The sequence below is a fragment of the Emys orbicularis genome, chromosome 7, assembly GCF_028017835.1.
Source record: "Emys orbicularis isolate rEmyOrb1 chromosome 7, rEmyOrb1.hap1, whole genome shotgun sequence".
In the NCBI taxonomy this organism is placed as follows: domain Eukaryota; kingdom Metazoa; phylum Chordata; order Testudines; family Emydidae; genus Emys; species Emys orbicularis.
The window spans coordinates 99,358,540-99,383,577 of NC_088689.1; the positions used below are offsets into that span (position 1 = coordinate 99,358,540).

Consider the following 25,038-nt stretch of genomic DNA (forward strand, 5'->3'; position numbering starts at 1 on the left):
ATGTTTTCCTAATTTTTCAATATTGATTTCAATTACAACACAAGCATAAAGTGCACAGTGCTCACTTTATATTATTTTTATTACAAATATTTGCACTGTAAAAATAAATGTATGAGATAAATTGAAAAATACTAAGTACTGAAGTGCAATCTCTTTATGGTGAAAGTGTAACTTACAAATGGAGATTTATTTTTTTTAGTGACATAACGGCACTCAAAAACAAAACACTGTAAAACTGTAGAGCTTACAAGTCCACTCAGTCCTACTTCTCGTTCAGCCAGTCGCTAAGACAAACAAGTTTGTTTACATTGACAGGAGATAATGCTGCCTGCTCCTTGTTTACAATATCACCTGAAAGTGAGAACAGGCGTGGCATGGCACTTTTGTAGTCGGCGTTGCAAGGTGTTTACATGCTAGATACACCCATTACCCACATACTGCATATATTTCATGTTATAGCAGTCTCGGATGATGACCCAGCACATGTTTGTTTTAAGAACACTTTCACAGCAGATTTGACAAAATGCAAAGAAGGTACCGATGTGAGATTTCTAAAAATAGCTACAGCACTCGACCAAAGGTTTAAGAATCTGAAGTGCCTTCCAAAATCTGAGAGGGATGAGGTGTGGAGCATGCTTTTAGAAGTCTTAAAAGAGCAACACTCTGATGTGGAAACTACAGAACCCAAACCACCAAAAAAGAAAATCAACCTTCTGCTGGTGGCATCTGATTCAGATGATGAAAATGAACATGCGTCAGTCTGCTCTGCTTTGGAGTGTTATCAAGCAGAACCCATCATCAGCATAGAAGCATGTTCTCTGGAATGGTGATTGAAGCATGAAGGGACATATGAATCTTTAGCACATCTGGCACATAACTATCTTGCGACGCTGGCTACAATACTGCCCTGCGATCACCTGTTCTCACTTTCAGGTGACATTGTAAACAAGAAGCAGGCAGCATTATCTCCTGCAAAATGTAACCAACCTTGTGTCTGAGTGATTGGATGACCAAGAAGTAGGACTGAGTGGACTTGTGGGCTCTAAAGTTTTACATTGTGTATGGGGTGAATTGAAAAATATATTTTTTTGTTTTTTACAGTGCAAATATTTGTAATAAAAATAAATATAAAGAGAACACTGTATACTTTGTATTCTGTGTTGTAATTGAAATTAATATATTTGAATATGTAGTAAACATCCAAAAATAATTAAAATAAATTGTATTTTGTTAACAGTGCAATTAATTGCACTATTAATAGTGATTAATTGCTTGACAGCCCTAAAATTTATTAAAGATTTTTAAATGCTTTTCTACATTTTTGTAACCCGCAGCATTATCGCCTTTGCTTAGCTGAAGGACTGAGTGGACTTGTAGGCTCTAAAGTTTTACATTGTTTTATTTCTGAATGAGTTATTTTTGTACATAATTCTACTTTTGTAATTTCAATACACTTTGTATTCGATGTTGTAATTGAAATCAATATATTTGAAAATGTAGAAAACAGCCAGACGTATTTAAATACAGGGTATTCTATTATTGTTTAATAGAGCGATTATTTTTTTTTTAATTGCTTGACAGCCCTAGTAAGCAATATATACCAGATTCTATAGAGCAGACTTCTAAAGAGAGAGAGACAGACACAACTATTTTATTAATTTTTAGACTGAAAAAACAACACATCAGCTCTATGTACAAAAGAATAATGCAGGTTACTGGGGAGAGGCTTCATTCCACAAGAAGATCAAACTGCTCTGCTTCTTCAAACTGTGCATTCATTTGAGCAGCCCACTCATCCAGTTCAGATTTCTAGAGCAGAGGAAGTAAAAACAACAAAAAACTGTAATTATAAACAAGCACAAGCTGATTGATACAGAGCAGCTAACAGAATGCAGGGGTCCCTGCTCCAAAGATTTCCCCATCCCTCAACTAGAGCACTTGAGTGATACTAGAATTCCCTTGAGGTCTCCTACCCAAACAGGCAGTACTCACATCTATCTGGGGGATCCTCCTTTTCTTCCGTTTCTCTTTGGGGAAGGAGATGCCAGGAATGTTTGTGTCCCATTCCTTAGTGGAGCCCAAGGCATTGGGCTCCACTGGAGTCTCCTGGGCAGGGGAAACCTTACCCACTGGAGACACATCGGCCAGTGCATCAGGCACTAGGAGCTTCTCAAAGCCAAAGAGTGAGCACTTCTTCTGGGCGAATGTGGGTGTGGACATGTCCAAGCTGGGTGAGGCATCCAGGCGGCTGTAGGATCGGCGCACTTTCTTAGACATCAGCACATCCCTCTCATCCTGAGGAGGAGAGTCACATACATTGATGCTAACTGTAGACAGGGCAGCCTTCTCCACCAGGCCTGAGGCATTGGCAGGGAGAGATGATGCTAAGACTGGGTTAGCATCAGTGCTTCCACAGCCTTTGGCCTCGCTGCTTTCCACTGGGAAGTTCTCCTTTCCTGCCTTCTGGGAGATCTGCAAGGAAAGGAGATGGAGTTTATCCCTTTTTCTCCCTCACCAATACAGCTAACCTATGGAACCCCCAGCCGCCCCCCTACCCCCACTGGGGGGGAGGGGGGGGGCAATCAACACTTCAGTCTCAGGGCTGTCTAAAGGAACTTATTTACTTTAAGTTAAAGCAGGTCTGTCAAAGTTCAAGGTCTGCCAAGTCTGAGGCTAGTGCCCTAAGTCACCAGGACCATCCTTCCCTTAATATCCAATATACTAGCAAAACCCAAAGGAGAACATAGACACTTACCCTGGGGCTGCGCCGTGGAGTCCAAGCAGTACCAGTCATCTTGGAGGAACAAATGAATTCAATTAGTGTGTAGCCAAAAGGCTGTGGGAGGACAAGGGGAGGAGGGGCGCAAAGCAAGACAAAACATTTGAACAACACCGAGGCTAGACGTGCACATACAGAGCATGGACACTCTTATGGTGTGTTTAGAAATACCAGACCCAATGCTACTTGTTAGGACACTCATAAAAATCAGATCATTTCCCAAACATCAGATGTCAAGTTCTGAACTTGACAACTCTCAGAAGTGGGTGTCTGGGATGAGATATGTGCTCAGCAACACATAGGGAATGTAACTCGACAGGCTGTCAGGTATATAATTATGCCATATCACCACAGTGGGGCTTTTCATTTTACTCCACGCCAGCTTAAGGAATCAAGGATTAATAATTGAAACAAATGTTTCAAGGTTACAATAACTTACGCATGGGGTTTGTTCTGCTTCAGTCAAAGCAACAGCAGGCTGGAAGGCAAAAGAGAAATTAATACAATTTACACCAGCCAAACAAGTCACATCAGCCACAAAAATGATTTTTTGGGGGGACGGGGGGAGAGAGAGAGAGAGGAGGAGAAAATGCCTGACAGTGGGATACAAACTAAACTGACTGAGCTCTTTATCAAAAAGATGGAGGAGTTACTTACCTGGTATAGTAACTTGAATTCTTCAAGATGTCGCCCCGTAGGGGTGCTCCACATCAGGACACACGCGGACTCTTGACCAGAGATTTGTGTCCACAGCTCCACGCTTGCACCCCAGAGACCCTTGTGCCCAGATCTGAGGGTGTATAAGGAGGGGCGGACCTGAACCCACTCAAGTTCCTTCTCAATCACAAAAGTCCCAAGAAAGAGACTCTTGAGGCCAAGGGGAAGGAGAGCAGGTAGTGGATCACCCACAGGGAGACACATCTCGAAGTGAGGCCCCAGTGCAAGGAAGTGGAATCAGTACTGCTCGAAGGACAGCACCACCAAAGGCTGCATCGGTCCTGGAATAGGGCACAAGAGAGTAATGCTGGTAAAATGTGTGCGGCAAAGACCAGGGGGCTGCCTTGCAGATGTCTGAGATGGGTAAATTTTTGAGAATGGCTACAGAGGTAGATTGAGCCCTGGTGGTACAAGCAATAACTTTTGGAGCATGGGATGAACCCCTGAAAACTCAGAGCATGATAGAACACAACCTGCAAACCGCATGGACAGTTTTTGGGTGGAGATCGGATGTCCCTTAATTTGTTCTGCTACAGAGGTGAAGAGTCAAGGGGAAACCTGAAAAGGGCCTAGTCCTGTCGAGGTAAAAGGCAAGAAGTAAAGTGAGGTCTCATGGCAGAGTTAGTTCCTTGATAGGAGGGAAGATGTTGAATAGGCCTTTGATAAATCTTGCAGTGGTGGGGTGGGGCAAAGACTGAGAACCCTTCTCTGGGAAGGTGAGAAGCTGTGATGGCAGCTAGGTAAACTTTGATGGAGCTCAGCAATAAGTCTGTGGTTTTTAAATTCAGCAGGTAATCGAGATTGTGAGGTAAAGAGCATTTTACAGGAAGTAGAGCCATCAAGTAGTCACGCTTTGAGAGGAGGGCTGCAGAAAAGCGCTCACACTTGGGCCTGGTCCCCACTAACCCCCCACTTCAGACTAAGGTACGCAAATTCAGCTACGTTAATAACGTAGCTGAATTCGAAGTACCTTAGTCCGAACTTACCGTGGGTCCAGACGCGGCAGGGAGGCTCCCCCGTCGATGCCGCGTACTCCTCTCGCCGAGCTGGAGTACCGGCGTCGACGGCGAGCACTTCCGGGATCGATCCCAGAACATCGATTGCCTGCCGCCGGACCCTCCGGTAAGTGTAGACGTACCCTTGTATGCAATGTGATAGGCACTAGTACCATAGTTTTATGGCTTTGGTGCACAAGGACTGGAATCTTGCTCCTCCATGCTGATTGATGTAACACTGCTACGCTGTTGTCCTTGATGTATAGTAGGAAGTGATGTCAAGTGTAACTGGCTGTTCTGAGCTCCAATATGTTGATATGGAGGATCGCCTCCTGAGTGGTCCATTTGCCCTGAACTGTGAGGTTTTGGGAGTGTGCACCCCAACATGTGACAGTCATCTGTGGTGATGATCTTCATTGAAGGATGCTGTACAAACAGAGCTCCCAAGCACACTTTTTGTGGGTCCTTCCACGAGTTCAGATAATCAAGGCCCTTCTGAGGTACTGACGCCCGCTTAGATAGGTTGTGTCTGTAGGGGGTGTCGATGGTTCTCAACCATGTTTAAAGACACCGAAAATGGGAGTCGTGAACATACAGACTGCCACATGGTCCAAATCTTCACAGTGGTTAGTGGACTCTGTTGGATTATTGAAACAAGGTTGGACACGGGGGTGAATCTGTCCCTGGATAAGTATGCTCTGGTGGAAGGAGTCCAGAGTGGCCCAGATTAAGTCTATATGTTGTGTGGGTGTTAGGTGGAGACCCAGCAAGTGAAACAGAGACGGTCTTGCTGGTTGCTCTCTGTGCTTTGGGAAGTGAGCGGCCTTTCAGGAGCTAGTCATCTAGGCAGGAAAAGATGATGATGCCTATCTGGCAAAGATAGGCTGCTGTGGCTGACAAAACTTTGATAAAGACCCTTGGACGGGGAGAGGAATGGTGGAGAGGCCGAAGATTAGGACGCAATGCTGGCAGTGTCCTTGCCTACCACAAAACATAGGAATTGTTTGTGTGAGGGATGAATGACACCATGAAAATAAGGTTGAGGGACACAAACCAAACTAATCTCCCAGATTCAGAAAGGGAATTATTGTTGCTAGGGTCATCATACTGAACTGTTGGGAGCTAATGAAGATGTTTAAAGTCCTGAGGTCTAGAATTGGTCTCCTCCACCCACCTACCCACTCCCATTTTCTTCAGGACGAGGAAGTACAGAGACTAGAACCCTTTCCCAATGAAGTCCAGTGGGACAGGTTAGATCATCCCCAGAACTAGGAGGGATTGTACCTCTTGTCTTTGTGGAGGGAGGTAAAGGGGTCCCTGAAGAGGGACAGGGAGTGGGAAGGAGCTCAACTGGATGGAACAGACTATGGAAATTACTTCTAGAATCCATGTGTCCAAGATGATGAGCTCTCAGGAAGGTAGGAAATGGAGGGGAATAGATGCAACATAGGATCTGGAGTGGGAAGTAGTTTGTGACCCTCACCCAATTGGTCACAACGGACATTTTGAAGTCATTGCTGGCTGGGACATTGCTGATGGAGAAGGCCCTTTCTTAGGGAATTTGTGCTTCTTCCAGGGAGGTCTCGTGGGCTGGTAGTGGACTGGGCAATATCATTGAGCCGTCTGCGACCTGCTGTATTTTCTTTTCATTGCAGGTGTACATAGAGATGCCCAGAGATTTTAGTGTCGCCCGGGAGCCCTTGAGAGAATGGAGGGACCCATCTGTGCCATCACTAAACAAATTGAAGTCTTCAAAAGGAAGGTCCTTTACAGTATTTTGTACCTCCTGGGGATGGCTGGAAGACCGTAGCTAGGAAGTTGGGTGTATGACTACTGCTGTAGTCAGGGAACGTACAGCTGTGTCGGTAGCATCTAGCGAGGCTTCTTCTGCAACAAGGACCTGAAATTGTTCTCTGTGCTCCTGAGGCAAGTGTTCATTAAAAGATGAAATTTTTGAATAGACAGTCAAGTCATATTTAGCCATCAGGACTTGATAATTGGCCACTCTGAACTGCCAGGGGGCTGAGGAGTGCTTCTTAGGGTCCAGAAGGTCCAGTCGTTTTAGATCCTTATCAGATGTTGTGGAACAGAACTGATGTTGCCTGGTCTGTTTGTTAGCAGCCTCCGCCACCAGAGAATTGGGAATCAGGTAGGAGAAAAAAAAATACTCAGTCCTGCGGGGAGGAGGATGTAATACTTTTTGTCAGCTTGTTTACACATAGGTGGGACAGTGGCTTCAGTTTGCCACACCATCCATGCTGAAGTAAGCAAAGCAAAGCTTCCTTGATGAGCAAAGCAGTCTTGCCCTGAGGAAGTGAATGAAGGCTATTCCAACATGGAGTGTTGGGTCTCCTAAATCTCCTCTAATGAGACATATAAGGTGCCTGCTACCCTTTTCATGAGTTCTTCAAAGGCCTGGAAGTCATTAGGCTAGAATGGGGGGCGAGGGGGGCGTCACAGCCTCATCTGGTGATAAGGAAGATTTGTGGGAAGGTGATGTTTCTTCCTCTTCCACTGATTCCTGCTCTGGGGGAGGTATCCAGGGGTGGCAGGACCTAGGGGCATTGGTTGATGATCCTTATGTCCTCTTTTGGGATGGGACCCTTTAGAAAGGGTCGCCTAAGGAGTAAGCCCATTGTGGTGGGACTCCAAGGTTGTCCTTGCCATGGTAACCGGGCGTACTTCCTGCTATGAGCTCCTTTTTCAGTGTGAATCTCTAAGGAGGGAGGTTGGAAGGGGGAGGAACCATATACAGACACTTCTGAGTCAGATGAGGTGTTATCCTCTGTATCCACTGGGGGGTGGTCAGGGGTGTAGGTACTGGTGGTCAGGGTGGTACCAGGCCCTGGGAAGAGACCTGAACTTGTGTCAGTACTGAGGTTAGAAAGGGAGGCTGGTGAGGTGGTGCAGGAGAATGTTATAACGGTACGAGCTGAAAGTATTTCTCAGAGCCCTCAAAGATTGCACAGGGAATGTGTCAGTACCAGTTGAAGAAATGGACAGAGGGTAAGTAACAGTGGGGAGTATCTCTCAGTACCTCTTAATAACGGTGATTTGGGCTCTTTGAGGATTCAGAGGTCCTCATAACATAGGAGCCTGGATGGTACTGGGGCCTGCAGATGTGGTTCCTAACGGACACCGTGATGCTCCATCTCAAGCCACAGACAGTTGAGAAGGAACTGGAGTGGCAGCAGGTCCATCTCCCCCATATACTCTTGTAATGGGCATGAGGGTGTCTGGGGTGCAGACCCACGGACACTGTTGACAAAAAAATCCAGTGAAGAGCGCACGGGCGTGTACGTATCTGGACATTGAGCACCTATAGGGATGCTTCTTGAAGAAGAACAAGAGGTGACTCAATTACGGCATATAAATACTTTCACCAGGAAAAAAATCCCAGGTACTAAAGGGTTCTTTAGCAGCCTAGAGGAGAAAGGCAGAATAAGAACCAATGGCTGGAAGTTAAAGCCAGACACAATCCAATTAGAAATGAGCCACGCCCCAGCCTTCTTCTTCTTTTTTTTTTTTTTTTTTTTTAAATAGAAGGTGATTAACTGGAACAAACTCTGAAGGGAAGTGGTGGATTCTCCATCTCTTGATATCTTTTCTGGAAGATGCTTTAGTCAAACAAGTTATTGGGCTCAATGCAGTGGTAACTGGGTGAAATTCTCTGGCCTGCATAACAATCCAGGTGATCTAATGGTCCCTCTGGCTTTAAGATCTATAAGGTGGGCTACATAGATTAGAAAATAGCTTTCAAAATCCACATCCACATCATCCCAGTTTCCCAAATTCCTGATTTTTCCTGTATTGTAACAGTTGAGAATCTCTTTATGAGATGTGGCAGTCAGAATAGGAATATTTTAAGTCTAAACTGGTGCTCACACAGTAGCTGCGCCATTAATAACTTCTCCAGACAAGTAGCAGTACAATATACACAAAGAAATGTAGTGTTGGAAGGGATCTGTCATCTAGTCCATCCACCAGCACTGAGGCCGGACCAAGTAAACATTCCTGACAGGTGCTTGGCTAACCTGTTTTTAAAAACCTCCAATAACAGGGGTTCCACAGCCTCCCTGGGTAACTTATTAACTATCCTTAGGGTTAGCAAGTTTTTCTTAGTATCTAACCTGAATCTCCTTTGCAGCACATTAAGCCAATTACTTCTTGTCCTGCTTTCAGTGAATGTGGAAAACAATTGATCACTGGCCTCTTTATAACAGCCCTTAATATATTTGAATATTGCTATCAGGTCCCCCTCAGTCTTCTTTTCTCAAGACTAAACATGCCCAAGTTTTTCAATCTTTCTTCATAGGTAGGATTTTATCATTTTTTGTTCCTCTCCTCTGGACTCTCTCCAATGTGTCCTCATCTCTTTTAAAGTGTGGCAGCCAGAACTGGACACAATATTCCATCTGAGACCTCACCACTGCCAAGCAGAGTAAGCCAATTACCTCCCAAGTCTTTCATATGACATGCCTGTTAATACACCCCAGAGTGATATTAGCCTCTTTTGCAAATGCACTACACTATTGGCTTATATTGAATTTGTGATCCACTAGAACCCCCAGATCCTTTTCTGTAGTACTGTACTACGACCTAACAAGTTATTCCCCATTTTATATTTGTGAATTTGATTTTTTTCCTTGCTAAGTGCAGTACTTTGCTCTGAAATCAACAAGATGAAATTCAGTAAAGACAACTGCAATTTATCAGGGCCATTTGAATTCTAATCCTGTCCTCCAAAGTTCAATCCCTCCTAGTTTGGTGTCTGTGACGCATTCTATATGATTTTATGAAAATATGCTAATGAGTGTGAATATAAATATGCTTCATGCAAAAGGTCTCTTGTAAGGTATCATTACAAAGCTTATAATCTACTGAGTGCGGTCATCCTATTTGTATAAATGTACCACTCTTAGAAATATGAAATATAACTCTGAGGGCCTATTGTAATTATGCAAAGTGTGGGCCATTAATGTTGGTTTGGAATCTTGATGACTCCCATTAACCAGGACAATTGACTGCAGATGGCTGTTTTACAGTACTTGCAAGTCTTCCTGTATACGTGTGTGCTGGCAAGTGGGTAATGAAGTCTTACAGTGACATGTGATCATGTCACCTGAACTGGAATCCATCTTTAACCTGGTGCCTTTCCATTGAGAAGGAGGGGTTGGGAACCCAGAGAGGGACAAAAGATTCAGCGCTTTATGCAAAAGATATATAAATGGGTGGAACAGAACAAAGGGGGCTGCCATCATGAGGAATCCCCTAGCTACCACCTGAGCTGGAACAAGGGCTGTACCAGGGAAAGGATTGTGCCCAGATTAGGAGGCGTCCAGTCTGTGAAAGAAACGTATTGAAACATCTCTGAGGGTGATACCTTATCTGTATTCAGTTTCTTACTGTATTAGACATAGACTTGCATGTTTTATTTTATTTTGCTTGGTAATTCACTTTGTTCTGTCTGTTACTACTTGGAACCACTTAAATCCTACTTTCTGTATTTAATAAAATCACTTTTTACTTATTAATTAACCCAGAGTATGTATTAATACCTGAGGGGCAAACAGCTGCGCATATCTCTCTATCAGTGTTATAGAGGGCGAACAATTTAGGAGTTTACCTTGTATAAACTTTATACAGGGTAAAACGGATTTATTTGGGTTTTAGACCCCACTGGGAGTTGGGCATCTGAGTGCTAAAGACAGGAACACTTCTGTAAGTTGCTTTCAGTTAAGTCTGCGGCTTTGGGGATGTGGTCCAGACCTGGGTCTGGGTTTGCAGCAGGCTAGCGAGTCTGGCTCAAACCAGGCAGAGTGCTGGAGTCCTAAGCTGCCAGGGCAAGAAAGCAGGGACAGAAGTCGTCTTGGCACATTAGTTGGCAGCCCCAAGGGGGTTTCTGTGATCCAACCCAGTGTCATGCACAAATGTTATAAGCATACTCTCCACTCCATTATCTTAGTCATTAATAAAGTATTGAATAGTACCCGACTCAGGACAGATCCCCGCAGGACCCCATTAGATAGGCTCTCCCAGTTTGACAGCGAACCATTCATAACTACTCTTTGAGAACAAAAACTGGACACAGTCTTTCAACCAGTTTTGCACCCAACTTATCGTAATTTCATATTTCCCTAATTTGCTTATGAGAATGTCACATGGGACTGTATCAAAAGTCTTACTAAAGTCCAAACATATCGCACCTGTTGCTTCGCCCCTATCCACTAGGCCCATTATCTTTCCAAAGAAGGAAATTAGGTTGCTTTGGCATGATTTGTTCTGGACCCCTGCATTCTGTTACCTAGCTACAATAAATATCTGCTGAGATGCACTAGTCCCTAAAGAGTGTACAAGTCTACCAGGAGACTATCTCAGTTGGACTTGCTGGGCACAGCTCACAATGTAGAGCAGAAGTGCTGGAGCCCAGACACTCAGTCTAGGAGGCAGTGCGGCCTACCCTGGAGAAAAGAGTGGGACTCCTTAGGGATCTGCCTTGCTAAAGGGGGGCTTTCCAAGAGACTGTTTAAAAGCTGGGGTGTAGCTGTGGATCCATGACAGAACCTACCTACCAGTTCTCTGAGTTTGCTGAAGTCTGATTTTTAAAGTCCATACATTAAATGAATAAAGATGGAATTCATTCCAAGTCAGATACAAACATCTCGGCTTCATAATGGGTCGCGGGGGCTGTTGTCTAATGGTCAGAGCAGTGGACTGGAAATCAGGCTTTCTGGGTTCTCTTCCCAGTTCTGGAAGGCAGTGTGTCTAACGAGTACAGAAAAAGGGCGGGGAGCCAGGACTCCTGGGTCCTATTCACAGCCTTGCATGATCCTGCCCAAGTCATTTAAGTACTCTTTGCCTCACCTGTAACATGATACAGAAAACCTGCTGCAGAGCCAGAACTAATAGTCGGTGTCCTGCCACCCAGCGCACTCTGCTCTAAATGCTAGCTAGCAGAGCTGGAAACAGAAACAAATGAGGTTTGCCTTTCCTTTCTCAATGGGCTGTGTTGGAATTATTAATATTGATATGGGAAACCACCAAACACTAATTTAACCATAAATTCCTTTATTAAATCCCAAGGCCAAATGATATTTATACAGTTGATCTAAACGTGCCTAAAAAGTCTAACTAGTAAGCAATTTACTGCATCTAAACAGTAACAAAACATTTATGAACTTTTGATCGAGATACTTATAAATGGGCTAAACCCAGGGGGTGCTTAGACCCATATTGATCAGTTCCAGTGTGGTTAGGCAGGTATTAGCAATGAACCCTTTAAAAGTTTACTTTTTATACCCTTTATCAAACAAGCGATGTCATTGCCAATTACTGACTTCAGCTAAAAATCAATTTGAGACTATTCACCCTTATTCCAAGTCTTAATCCAGATAAGATTTACAGCCTCCTTTCTTCGCAAGGCCTTTTCTTTCTTATCTTCTCTCCCCACCTCCTCCCTTGCTTACTAGCACAACAGTGGGAAGGTTGGGGCTTGTTTCTTTTAAGACAGTTTTTCTTTGTCTTGTTACTGCAGCTCTTTATTTTATTAGTTACTTTTAAAACCATACAACCTTCCCACATTACAAGTAATACTAATTATTTTCATGGCCTTCTTTTACTTGCTGTTTGGGACACACACAGACACAGACACCCCCACAACCAAACGTATGCTAACTTTAGTTCTGTATTCTTGTACTTATCCTACAGGCTGGAAAGCGATGCTTGGTCTGTGGCTGGTTTGGAGTTGGGGAGTATAATCAAAACAGATTTCAGTTCACGTGCGTACACAAACAACAGCGACAGGAAGGTTTGACTCACAGACCTGCTGTTTTCGGGGCATGATCTTTTTCACCATGATCGATCGCTTCACCACTGGAGCTGGAAGCTGCATAAATAGGATAAAAGAGACAAGACTTATTATTTGTTTCTTGTACTGTAGCAGAGCCTAGGACCCCATTTTGCTACATGATGTACACAGAACTACAAAAATGGCCCCTGCTTCACAAAGCTTCCAGTCCAAGCATAAGACAAAAGAGACAGATGTGCTCAAGGAAAGAAAGGTCAGACTGGAACACAATCATCGTTGACGACCCACAGCTGTAGCCCATTGAGCTAGCGTTAGCATTTTATTTTACTTAACAGTAACGCAAGGAACTTACAGGCCTGTATCCTGTAAGACATTAGCTCACCCAGTTACCATAATAAGGCTTTGAGGCCCATGAACTGTGTTATAGATAAATAGCCCGACAGTGACCCTGAGGTTTGGGGAACTGGGAATAGTGTGCTTAAAGCAGAGAGTTTGTACAACGTAATACCAGGTAACCACAGGAACACTGAACTGATACTAGATTTGGATATTTTAGGATAAAATGTTGGCAAACGCTTAACTGCAAACTGGCCTTGGCAACGAATTGATGTATATGACAATTAGTTGAAACCATTACTATACTAATCTATAGGATAAGGACACCCCAACATAATTAGGGTGAGGAAGTTAGATATGGACAAGGGAGGCTGGGCATTTGTGTGACTCTGTAACAGGGGATCTGGACCATCGGACTTCTTTGGCATGCCAGAGACAGAGCAGGACCGTTGTCTCTTACCGCCAACTTCCCAAGGAAGGGTGTGAGTATATATGCAAGGAATGGTACAAAAGATAAAGTCGAGATGGTCCTTCTACCTCTCCTGAGGGTCCAGGTGGCAGAAGCTCTTAAGCAGCTTTCCTGGTAATCAGCCTGTGACCCAGGGACCCCGTGATGCCAACTGGCAGGGGGCACGGGGCAGAGGGGTATAGCCTTTTTACAGGGATCTCCTGGGTCAGATGGCTGCATAGTAGTTCACACCAAAGGGTGGCATAGGAGGTAGCCCACTGGCCATCATAATCATTACAAAACTTATGAACAGATATTGAAGAAGTTATGTATCTACACTGAAAATTATGCTATGAAGGTTTTGGAGTTAAGGCAGGTCACCAGAAGGTGACATACCTTGGAAATGTTCCTTTCAGGTAGGAGATAAACACCTATCTCCCTGTCTAGCCATTTGTATACTGTTTGCCTATTTGCACACTGAGCCAAGTACACACTGAAAGATTGTGAAATCTACAAGAGAGGAAATCTCCTCTCCACAGTGTAACAGAGAGCAGGGGATGTCCTGTTTACAAATAAAGACAAAGGATTGTTCTGGGATATCTTAGGGTGAAAAGGAACACACTGAATCTTTCATCTAGCACAGGGGTTCTCAACCTTTTTCTTTCTGAGGCCCCGCCAATATGCTAAAAAAAATTCCACAGCCCACCTGTGCCACAACTACTGTTTTTCTGCATATCCAGTAGACTAAAAGCCAGGGTTGGTGTTAGGGGGTAGCAAGCAGGGCAATTGCCCAGGGGCCTTGTGAAGTTAAGTTGTTCTGGCTTCAGCTTCAAGCCCCCGGCAGGGCTCGGGCTTCAGCTTTTTGTCCTGGGCCCCAGCAAGTCTAACGCCGGCCCTGCTCTCTGATTTATTTTGGCAGACCCCCTGAAACCTGGCTGAGAACCACTGATCGAGCAGGCAGACTGACAGCGTGCTGTCTCATGAAAGGAGGGTCTCAGCCAGCCTGGCTGAAAAGCTCTACAAGGATTTTGGGTGAGCAGTACTCTACCAGACATGACAGTATCTTGTTAATTAAGTCTAGGTCTGGAATGTGTGTTATGATTTTATTTTATATGTCACCATTTGTTTCCAATACTTGTACTTGCTACTATGGTTTGTTAAATAAATTTATACTTGATTTCACTATAAGCATATCTCAGTGCTGTGTATGAAGCAGAGCGGTGATCCTCAGGTGGAACTGGTAAGCTGGGCTGTACTGCTTCTTTGAAAGCAGCAAATCTGTGAATACTGCGAGTGTCCAGGGGAGCAGGAGCTGGTGACTCCAGGGAGAGACTCAGAGGGCTTGAGTGTGCCAATTGCTAGCTTGTAGAGTAACAGCAGGGCCTGCGAGGCCCAGAGGGGAGGGCTTGTGTTGCCCATGGCCGGTGAAGTTGGGGAGGCTTGGAAACAGGTAAAGAAAAAGGTTATGGTTTGTTGTTTTCCATTGATTTATTATGGGTAAGGGAAATAGAACATAAAGGACAGGATGAGTAAGCCAGAGACATGCCAAACATACCAAACCACAGTTGGAAAAACTGTGCACAGATCATAGCCTGGAAGCTACAGGGAAAATAGTAGAGGGGATAAAAATCTCTATTCATGCAATATGATACGCATCATGGAGAACTGATTCATCCATCGAAATTACCTGAAGTTGAGTGGGAGGTGCAGGCTTAGGAAACCAGCCTGGCACAGGTCCCAGAGGGGCAGCCCTCCAGTTAGACCTGGCCAAGAGGGAGATCATAAACGGGAAGCAGCAGAGAAAGCCAAAAAGCGGAAAGCAGAGGAGCGAAAGCAGGTCACAGAAGTTAAAGGAAGGGAGAAGGAAAGGCACCACAAGCTTAAAAAACAGAACTCTCAGCCCACAAGTAATCCTCCTTGGGATCACCCAGGTGGGTGAAACTGCCGGAGTTACAGGGAGAGAGAGTCCACTGAAGAATATGGCCACCTTTGAAAGGACAGGCAGGATGCACAAAATCCCTGCTGAACAGACTTGGCCATCTTACCTCCCAAATTGACTGGCAAAGCCTTATAAATATTTAATCCAGTCATTCTCAACCTGCAGCGAGTGGGCTGCTTGCGGCCCAATGAGCACACAGCTGCCCATGTGACATCCTGAGGCCATACAGGGAGTAGATAGTGTGGATGTGGCCCACATAACACACTGAAAGCTGCATATGTGGCTCACAGTGGTAAATAGGTTGAGAACAACTGGTTTAATTATGGAAATAATGCTATGTTGTATGATTGGTTTAAGGAGCCGGCGTTAGAAAAGTTTCAAATTACCCCATAGATATATCACCTAAAGTGTAGAAATCTAACAACTGGATAACAGGAAATATGGTGAAATGGAGAAAATGGATAAAAAGTAAAAGGGGAGAAAATGATCACCGGTTGGTAGATCTATTTGCTCAGGCGCAGTTCTTTGGTGTCTGCTCTAATGAGGTGTGGGAAATGACCCCAGCAACTGTGGAAGAGGCAGCCAGTGCTGCTGACTTATACCTGCAAGCGAGACCATTCCTAGAGCACAAGTCCCAAAAGGAAGGGCAAAAGCCTGGGGTAAAAGGGAGACCCTGGTTTGTTCCTAGGGAAAAGGAAGAAGGGGAGGAGAAGAAGCACATGCAAGTCCAGTACAGGACCCCTCCTGGTAACCCTAATGATCAGATCCCAGCCTGAGGGAACAGTCCAAAGTATTTTCTCTTATGTGGGTCCCTAGAACACATGCACAAACAATGGGGAGTCCAAATACAATGCCTGATCTATCCAAGTTAATGCAGCTACCCTCAGTTCAGAGCCTTCAGTGATGCCAAAGGGGGTTCTAGTTAAATTTTGTGCAGTCTGACCTCCTGGAGGTAGATAAAGAGTGTATTAGGGAGGCCAAGGTAAATGGCCAAATGTGCCGGGGAGGAGAGACATTTGGGGTGGAGACACATCATCACATACCTCCTCTACTCAGGAGGTATGTCATTAAGGAGGTGGATATGCTCCCGGGAAAGAGGTAAAACTTCTGGCCTTGGGGCAGTTTAGAACCAGGGTGTCTTTAGCTCCCATTGAATTAGAGTGAGAAGGCTTAAGGGGTACTTTGAACGTAGGAGTTTTTAAGAATTTACTGGCTGATGTATTGGTGGGAAATGACAGAATATCACTGGCCAAGGCTATTAGTATTGTGTCCCAAAGGTCCCAGAGGTAAATGCTGTGGGGGACGGGGAGGGGTGTGCGTATGAGAGGCAACCTAACCAGCAGAACACAGCAATGTGTCTAAAGGGGAGGGAAATGAGGAGTCGTCGTCCCCCCCCCCTTACCTGAGACAGCTCTCAGTACAAGCAAGAGCCAAATGGAGTTTGCTGCAGAACGAACAGCAGACATCTCCTGGGGGAGCATAAGGGAGGCCATTCTCAGTAATGACCCAGATAGAGAGCACAGCAGGAGGCCTTCAGAAGAGGGAAGGATTTAAAGGGAAGCCTCGGCTGGGGAAAACAGAAGTCCCGGGGGGCCCTACAAATAATCATTCCCACGAAGCATTGTGTGGAGTTAAAGCTTTTAGCCCAAAACTGCCCTTTCACTGGTCACTTAGGAATGGAGAAGACATATGAAAGGCTAAAGAAAAATTTCTATTGGCCCCATATTCAAAATGAAGTAGAGGAATACTGCAAGCCTTGTGACTTCTGTCTCTGCCAGGCTCCTTTGCATCCTTTACTGGCAACTGAAGCAGCATTTTTCAGGCTTGCTATGAACATCATAAGGCCTGTACCCAGACCAACTCAGAGGGGGGAAATGTATATTATTGGTGGTGGATTTTGTTACCAGGTATCCAGAAGCAGTTGCTCTGTCAAATGTGGAAGCTGAAACTGTTGCTAAGGCACAGTTCTCCATATTCAGCAGGTGGGCTTTCCAAAAGAGGTCTCATCAAATAGTGGATCAGATTCCACGTCCCAGCTATTTGGAGATTTATGAAGAATGTGTGGGGAAAAATACCACCCAGAAACAAATGGATTAATTGACAGGTTCAACTGGATCCTAAAATCCATGCTAGGAATGTAAGTAAACAGGGATGTGGTGTTACTCTATCTGTTTGCATATCAGGAGGTGCCCCCAGAGTCCATGGAGCTTGCCCATTTGACCTCCTGTATAGAAGAATGGTCAGAGGTCTCCTGGATCTCATTAGAGACTCCTGGGAGGGTGGCACTGAAGCAGAGGGGGGAACCCCTGAATATGTGCAGGAGTTCGGGGAGGATTTAAAATCCATGATGGGGATAGTGCAGCAAAGCCTCACTTTTTAAAAGCCAGGTTGCTCAGAAAGAATGGTCTGATCACATTACCTGTGATCAATCATTTCATGTGGGGGATTTAATACTGGTGCTAGACCCTGTAAATAAAGTACAAAATGCAAAACTCATGGGAGGGGCCTTTTGAGGTGGTAGAAAGGGTTTAATGATGTTACCTATAATGTCCAAAGGCCCAACAGAAAGGTAGCAGCTCAAACGGCATATAAATAGGTTAAAAGTGTATCACGATCATACAAACCACTTGGGAATTGTGCTGAAGAAATTCAGATATGCAGGTCTCATAATTACAGCATCAAAGTGTAAGACGGGGCAGTCAAAGTCCCTTATCTAGGTCACTGGATTGGAGGGGGTCAGATCCCTTAAAAGTGGAATCCATTGTTAACTGGCTTGTGCCCTGTACCAAAAAGCCTGTTGAGTTCTCCAGGATGGGAAATCGAGCTTTTTGGGGCTGGTATAACCTACTCCAAACTCTCCCACAGCTGGATTTGGGAACTAACAGGGATGCATTATTACTCACTGGGCTCCCCACCATCTTCTTCTCCACCAAAGGTTTCCTCTGGGAACCACGCCTGGTAGGAGACCCTGCGATCCTCTCGGACCTGTGCCTCGGAGGTGGGGAGACAGCATCTGAAAGTGAGGGAGAGAGAAAAATTTTGAAAGCTGGTTGTTCTCACTGCATGGGGAAGCCCCTTCATCCAAACTACCAATGTGGGGACATTTAACTGCTTCTCAGTACTTTCCTACCTCCTGGTGTTTGCCTTCTTATATGCATAAGATGTTAGGAAGCTGTGAAATACCCTCCAGTCCTGCATCCTACCCCAAGGAGTTCTCTAACCTGAGGGAGACATTCCCATGCACCTTGCTCCTCCAATGGAACCCCCTCTCCCCACATCCTGATTCTCCAAGGACCCCCCTCCCAGCCCTTAGGAAACATGCCCTCAAATCCTGGGAGCATCACTTCCTCCTCAGACCCTGCTCCCCAAGCCCGTCAGCACTCCTATGGACAGGAATCCCATGCACCGCTACAGGCTGGGGACCCAACTGGCTAAGCAGCAGTTCTGCAGAAAAGGACTTGGGGATTACATTGGATGAGTCAGCAGTGTGCCCTTGTTGCCAAGAAGACTAATGGCATATTAGGCTGAATTAGTAGGAGCACCGTCAGCAGATCGAGGGAAGTGATTATTCTCCTCTATTTGGCACTGGTGAGGCCACATCTGGAGTATTGTGTCCAGTTTTGGGACCCCCACTACAGAAAGGATGCGGACAAATTGGAGAGAGTCCAACGAAGGGCAACAAAAATGATCAGGGGTCTGGGGCACATGACTTACGAGGAGAGGCTGAGGGAACTGGGCTTGTTTAGTCTGCAGAACAGAAGAGTGAGGGGGGATTTGATAGCAGCCTTCAACTATCTGAAGGGGGGTTCCAAAGAGGATGGAGCTCGGCTGTTTTCAGTGGTGACAGATGACAGAACAAGGAGCAATGGTCCCAAGTTGCAGTGGGGGAGGCCTAGGTTGAATATTGGGAAACACTATTTCACTAGGCGGGTGGTGAAGCACTGGAATGGGTTACCTAGGGAGGTGGTGGAATCTCCATCCTTAGAGATTTTTAAGGCCCGGCTTGACAAAGCCCTATCTGGGATGATTTAGTGGGTGTTGCTCCTGCTTGGAACAGGGGGTTGGACTAGATGACCTCCTGAGGTCTCTTTCAAACCTAATCTTCTATGATTCTTCCTTGTATCCTGCTCCTTCTGGAATCCCCCTAGGAGAAATTACTGCCCCGACCCCACCTGAGGGAAATATCCAATACCAGTGCCCCCCAGAGCACCCCCCAGCGTGCCCAGTGCCCCCCAGAGCCCCCACCCCCCCAGCGCACCCCAAAGACCCCCCCGCGCACTCAGTGCCCCGCAGAGCCCCCACCCCCGCGTACCCCTCAGTGCCCAGTGTCCCCCACAGATCCCGCCCCCCGCACACTCAGTGCCCCGCAGAGCCCCCACCCCCGCATACCCCGCAGTGCCCAGTGTCCCCCACAGATCCCGCCCCCCGCGCACTCAGTGCCCCGCAGAGCCCCCACCCCCGCGTACCCCGCAGTGCCCAGTGTCCCCCACAGATCCCGCCCCCCGCGCACTCAGTGCCCCGCAGAGCCCCCACCCCCGCGTACCCCGCAGTGCCCAGTGTCCCCCACAGATCCCGCCCCCCGCGCATTCAGTACCCCGCAGAGCCCCCACCCCCGCGTACCCCGCAGAGCCCCCACCCCCGCGTACCCCGCAGTGCCCAGTGTCCCCCACAGATCCCGCCCCCCGCGCACTCAGTGCCCCGCAGAGCCCCCACCCCCGCGTACCCCGCAGTGCCCAGTGCCCCGCAGAGACCCGCGCACCAGCACCCCACGGACAGCCCCGGGCCGCACTCACCCCCCCGGGCTCTGCTCCCCGCTGGGGCCGCGCCCGCAGACCGGGTCCGCCTCTGGCCCCCGCCCGCCATGCGTGGGCCTGTCCGCTCCGCGCCAAGCGGGCTGGAACCCGCCGCCAAGCCCCGTTCGAATCACCCGCCGCTACAATGGAAGTGACGCTGCAGCTACTTCTCGCGAGGCTTCGAACCGGAACTTTCCCTGAGAGCGCCGGGTTGCGGGGACTTGCTCAGGTCGAACGTCATCAAACTGCATCCTACCCGGAAGAGACGTGGCAACAGCGGACTCAGCCTCAATAGGAGCCTGTGAGTATCAGGGGGACCTTATGGAGGGGCAAAGCGGGGCTGGGAGCCAGGACTCCTGGGTTCCCTCCCTGGCACTGGGGAGGGGAGTGGGGACTAGTGGTTAGAGCCCTGGGGGCTGGGAGCCAGGACTCCTGGGTTCCCTCCCTGGCACTGGGGAGGGGAGTGGTGTCTAGTGGTTGGGGGGGACAGGACAGGACTGGGAGCCAGGACTCCTGGGTTCCTCCCTGGAGCCAAGAGGGGAGTGGGGTCTAGTGGGTTAGAGCAGAGGGGGATTGGGAGCCAGGACTCCTGGGTTCTGTTCCAGCACTGGGAGGGGAGTGGGGTTGATCTGGGCTTTGATTTTGCTCAGTATGCTTTCTCTCCTGCTGTGTTATCAGTGAAGCACCATGGGGCTGTGTAAATGCCCCAAAAGGAAAGTCACCAACCTTTTCTGTTTTGAGCACCGGGTGAATGTCTGTGAGAGCTGCCTCGTCGCAAACCATTCCAAGGTAACTGGACTCCAGCCCCAGTCTGGCTGCTGAGCAATGGCATCTCAGGGGAATGGGAGTCTCTAGGGCATCAGTTCTAATCTGGCCCCAGTGAGGGGGGACTGGCTGGCTCAGGAGGGAGAGGAATGGGATATGGGGCTTTCCCCTCTTGGACACTGGTTCATATTTGATCCAGGGTTGTAAGCAATTGAAAGTCCTCTTTGCTCAACAACCTCCTCCCCTGCCCCAACCTCAGTTCTTGGTTATCAGTCTTCCCCTATCCTGCATCGTGATGGTGCATCCTGTTAATATCCAGCAATGGACACCTTCCTCATATTTCCTCTGATCCTTACACAATTCTATCCAGGGGCCTGCTAGCATGGACCTCATTGGACGTTTCTATCTACAAATGCTAGGGATGTGATGAATTCTCTGTCCGTTGCAGTCTTTAAGTCATAAGTGGACATCTTTCTACAAGAGATACTCCAGCTCAGACACAGGTTATGGGTTTGATGCAGGAATCACTGGAGATTCTGTGATTTGTACTAGGCAGGAGTTCAGACTTGACTAATATAATGGTCCCCTTAGGCCTTAAAATGTAAAGTATTTTCTTGTCCTGCCCCTCCAGTTGCAACCCTACCTCACCCATGCCATGGGCTTTCTCTCACTAACTTCCTGTATCTTCCAGTGCATTGTTCAGTCCTATCTCCAGTGGCTTCAGGACAGTGATTACAACCCCAACTGTCGTCTTTGCAACACCCTCCTGTCCACCAAAGATACTGCCCGGCTTGTGTGTTATGGTGAGGTACTTTTAGCCATGGCTTTGGGGGCATTTCAAGAGCTTTGCTTGGTTTTCTTTTCATTAGCAAGTGACAGACCTGGCCACCAAAGCCTGATTTAAAAAAAAAAAAGCAATTTAAAACTTGGGTCAGAAAAGTGATTGCCAAAATGGCACCCTGTTTATTCTGTCTTTGTAGCTTCTTCATCAGACCGACTATCTCTAGACACAGATTCCCCCACCCCTTTGCCCCACATAAGAACCAGCTGGCCTCTGAAAGTGGGAATAAAGCCCCTACAATTATGAGAACTGAGTGGATGAATACAATGTCTGTGGCAGAATGGTCTCCTGCTTACTTTCCAGCAGCCTTGCTGCCCTGGGGACTAATGGAAGGGGAGATGTTTGTGAAGTAGATCTGACTAGGGGAGTAAACTGATCTAGTCCCTTCACTTAAAGACATTCCATGCTTTTCACCTTTGCAGATCTGTTTCACTGGTCATGTCTCAATGAGATGGCAAACCAGCTCCCAAAGAACACGGCCCCGGCTGGCTACCAGTGTCCCAGCTGCAAGGGTCCGATCTTCCCCCCAGCCAACCTGGTCAGTCCGGTGGCCTCAGTGCTACGAGAGAAACTGTCGACTGTGAACTGGGCTCGGGCCGGGCTTGGGCTGCCACTGGTAAGAGATTACCCATGAGACTCTCCTCTTGTTGTGGGGCTCCTCTCTGGGGGTTTTCAAGATGGGAGCCAGGAGGACAGCCAAGCTGGACGGATACTGCTGTTAATGCACCAGCCGGGGATGGGGAACAGAGTATGGGGCCTTTCCCCTCTTGGGGGATGGGGCAGAGGGAACACCAGCTTTGATCTAGCTTCCGGCTTGAGCAGCAACCACTATCTGGGGTTGGCTGAGTTGATGGGGCAGAGTTTGCTTTGGTGTCTAAGGTCTGACACAGTTCTCTTCTGTTCTCCTCAGATTGATGAGGCTGATACCATACAAGAGACAGAGTCGCCTGATACCACAGATTACACTGACTGGTCTAGCTTCTCTGGTGAGTGCTGCCGGGTTATGGGTATAGGAATGGCTCCACTGATGCCTGCACAGGGCCCATCTAGCCCCGTATCCACCTCCCCCACCCTCACCACACTGGGGATCAGATCTAGGGCCCCACCCAGTGATGAGCTGCCAAAATCTTAACAACCGGTTCTCTACCGGCGGCGAGTCCTTCACTCGCTCCGGGTCTTCGGCAGCACATCCTTCAGTGCCACCGAAGACCCGGAGCGAGTGAAAGACCCGCTGCCGAAGTGCCGCCAAGGACTCGGAGTGCCGCCCGGTGAGTACAAGCCCCACATGTTGTTTTTTTTAGTCATCGCTGCCGGGGCCCCGTCAAAACTGTTCGAATCGGGACCCGCACTTCCTAAAGCCGGCCCTGGACATCGGGGTTGCAAAACTGTATCGGGGGCCGGATAGGGAAGGCTGTGCCTCCCAAAACAGCCTGTCTTCCCCCCATCTGACCCCCACCCATGTCCTGCCCCCGACTGCCCCCCTCAGAACCCGCAACCCATCAACCCCCCCGCTCCTTGTCCCCTGACTACCCCCTCCCGAGACCCCCTACCCTAACTGCCTCCCCCCGGACTCCACCCCCTACCCAACTCGCCCCGCTCCCTGTCCCCGATTGCCCCGACCCCCCATCCACCACCACCCCGACAGACCCCCGGAACTCCCACGCCTACCCAACACCCCCCCCCCCCCGTCCCCTGACTGCCCCCCCAGAACCTCCACCCTCTCCAACCGCTCCCTGCCCCTTATCCAACCCCTCCTCCCAGCCCCAGCCCGGCCCCCTTACCATGCTGCTCAGGGCAGCGTGTATGGATGCCGCACGGCCCGCTGGAGCTCGCAGCCCCACCCCTTACCATGCCGCTCAAAGCGGCAGGAGCTGCAGAGCTGCCCAGGAGTGGTCGAGAGCACTGGCGGTGCGGCACACTGAGGCTCTGCGAGAAGGGGGAGGGGTTGGGGGAACCTCCCCATCTGGGAGCTCAGGCGGGCCGGACAGGACTGTCCCGCGGGCTGGATGTGGCCCACGGGCCGGTGTAACAACAGAAAAACCTCCCTCTCCCAATTGCCCACCCCTTTAACAACTGGTTCTAAACCGGCTTCTAAATTTAACAACCGGTTCGCGCAAACCGGCTCCAGCTCACCACTGGGCCCACCTAGTCTGCTATCCCCTCCTTCCACATTGGCTGAGAACAATGGGCATGTCTAGCCCAGAGTCCCCAGCTTCCTGCTGCCTGGGATGAGACCAAGGGGTCCAATTTCATCTGCTGTCTCTTCTAAAGTGATGGGAGGGGAAGACTGGCTGGCTTTCAGGGATCAAGGAATAGGATATGAGACCTTTCAGTTCAAGGGCATCAGTTCTAGTTAGGCCCCTGACACAGAGATCCATGGAGCAAGTGGGTCACAGTTTGCTGTCCTGGCTTTGTAGATGGAAGCCAGCTGTCTTAGGATGCCCCATTCCACACAGGATTCACTTTGTTCCCTCCTTTCTTGGCAGCAACTGCAGGCCCCAACTCAGAGGAGACCATCCAGCAAAGTGCCCTGTCGGCCTATTCCTACAGTGCTCCGCCCGGCCTCTCTTCCCCACAGCAGCAGCAGGGCGTGAACAATGGGGGCGTGAAGGACGAGCATTCAGTCATCGACATGGGGAATGCTAGCAACGAGACCATCACCATCAATGCAGGTTAGCAGCGTAGTTGTCCTCCCCTGTGACGGTGGGGGGATTGTGAGTCAGTGGGACACAGCCCCTAAGAAGTGAGGACCCAGTGGCTACCTTCTGAGTGGGGTAGCAGTTGTGTGTGTCATGTCCCTTAGGCTGTTTCCATTCACTCCTGTATGGATCAGGAGCCCACTTAGAGGTCAAGATAACCCAGGGTCAAAGGATTCTGGATCAACCACAGCCAACAGGGCTGGGGAAGAACTGGTGTATGGATTGCCTAGCTGTGGTGGAAGGGGGGACAATAGGGCTAGGGGAGTGCCTGTAACCCCCCCCCCCACCTCCTTTCCTGGTGCCAATGGCTCTCTGCTAAGCTCCTACACTCCCCATCTCCCTAGCAGCCTCTACACCACGGAAGGTCTACGACACCCGGGAGGGTGGGGGCGGCAGCAGGGCATCCGGCACCCAAATCGACTGTGATGAGGACAAGTACCGCCGGCGGCCAACGCTCAGTTGGTTCGCGCAGCTTCTGAAGTAAGTGGTCGGTGGTGGGGTGGGAGGAAACCAGTGCACATGCATGATAGGGCCGCAATCTCGGTTGGAGCCTGTAGGTATTACCATAATACTGCTAATGTGCCCCCAATCTTATTTGCGGTCTCTAGGCGCTACCATAATACTGCTAATGATGCACATGCCCAGATGTGCCCCTGATCTTGCTTTGGGCCTCTGGGCACTGCTACTGTCATGCTAATAACAAGTCCCCCTGGCAGGAATCGCTCTGGGTCCAAGAAGCGGCAGCCAAGATCCCTGATGCAGCGGTTTGTCATCATCCTCCTGATTGGCGGCATCGGCTTCCTAACCCTGATCATCATCATGTCAAAGCTGGGCCGGGCCTCGGCCGACAATGACCCCAACCTGGACCCCATGTTCAACCCCCACATCCGGGTGGGCCAGGAATGAACTGAGCTGGTGG

The 25,038-nt window shown here is 48.3% G+C and overlaps 2 protein-coding genes across 2 annotated transcripts; one reads left to right on the forward strand and one right to left on the reverse strand.

Moving 5' to 3' along the window:
• Nucleotides 1–1,673: 1,673 nt before the first annotated feature.
• On the reverse strand, nucleotides 1,674–19,884 carry CDCA5 (cell division cycle associated 5). Its single transcript, XM_065408592.1, has 7 exons — nucleotides 19,815–19,884; nucleotides 17,925–18,034; nucleotides 12,314–12,376; nucleotides 3,219–3,257; nucleotides 2,756–2,794; nucleotides 1,993–2,472; nucleotides 1,674–1,809 (listed from the first exon to the last, which is right to left on the reverse strand). The coding sequence occupies exons 1-7, from the start codon at nucleotides 19,882–19,884 to the stop codon at nucleotides 1,729–1,731; spliced, it is 882 nt and encodes a 293-aa protein (XP_065264664.1). The 3' UTR covers nucleotides 1,674–1,728.
• Nucleotides 19,885–20,052: 168 nt separating this feature from the next.
• ZFPL1 (zinc finger protein like 1) lies at nucleotides 20,053–25,038 on the forward strand. Its single transcript, XM_065408425.1, has 8 exons — nucleotides 20,053–20,115; nucleotides 20,493–20,603; nucleotides 21,271–21,382; nucleotides 21,843–22,036; nucleotides 22,331–22,406; nucleotides 23,907–24,092; nucleotides 24,464–24,599; nucleotides 24,836–25,038. The coding sequence occupies exons 2-8, from the start codon at nucleotides 20,502–20,504 to the stop codon at nucleotides 25,023–25,025; spliced, it is 996 nt and encodes a 331-aa protein (XP_065264497.1). The 5' UTR covers nucleotides 20,053–20,115; nucleotides 20,493–20,501; the 3' UTR covers nucleotides 25,026–25,038.

Bases quoted from the DNA above. Each gene is read 5' to 3' on its own strand.
- CDCA5 (XM_065408592.1), bottom strand. From the start codon at position 19,884: ATGGCGGGCGGGGGCCAGAGGCGGACCCGGTCTGCGGGCGCGGCCCCA. The intron at 18,035-19,814 runs GTGAGTGCGGCC...CCTCACTTTCAG, and splicing joins GGGGAGCAGAGCCCGGGGGG to ATGCTGTCTCCCCACCTCCG. The intron at 12,377-17,924 runs GTGAGTAATAAT...CTATTTATGCAG, and splicing joins AGAAGATGGTGGGGAGCCCA to CTTCCAGCTCCAGTGGTGAA.
- ZFPL1 (XM_065408425.1), top strand. From the start codon at position 20,502: ATGGGGCTGTGTAAATGCCCCAAAAGGAAAGTCACCAACCTTTTCTGT. The intron at 22,037-22,330 runs GTAAGAGATTAC...TGTTCTCCTCAG, and splicing joins CCGGGCTTGGGCTGCCACTG to ATTGATGAGGCTGATACCAT. The intron at 24,600-24,835 runs GTAAGTGGTCGG...TCCCCCTGGCAG, and splicing joins TGGTTCGCGCAGCTTCTGAA to GAATCGCTCTGGGTCCAAGA.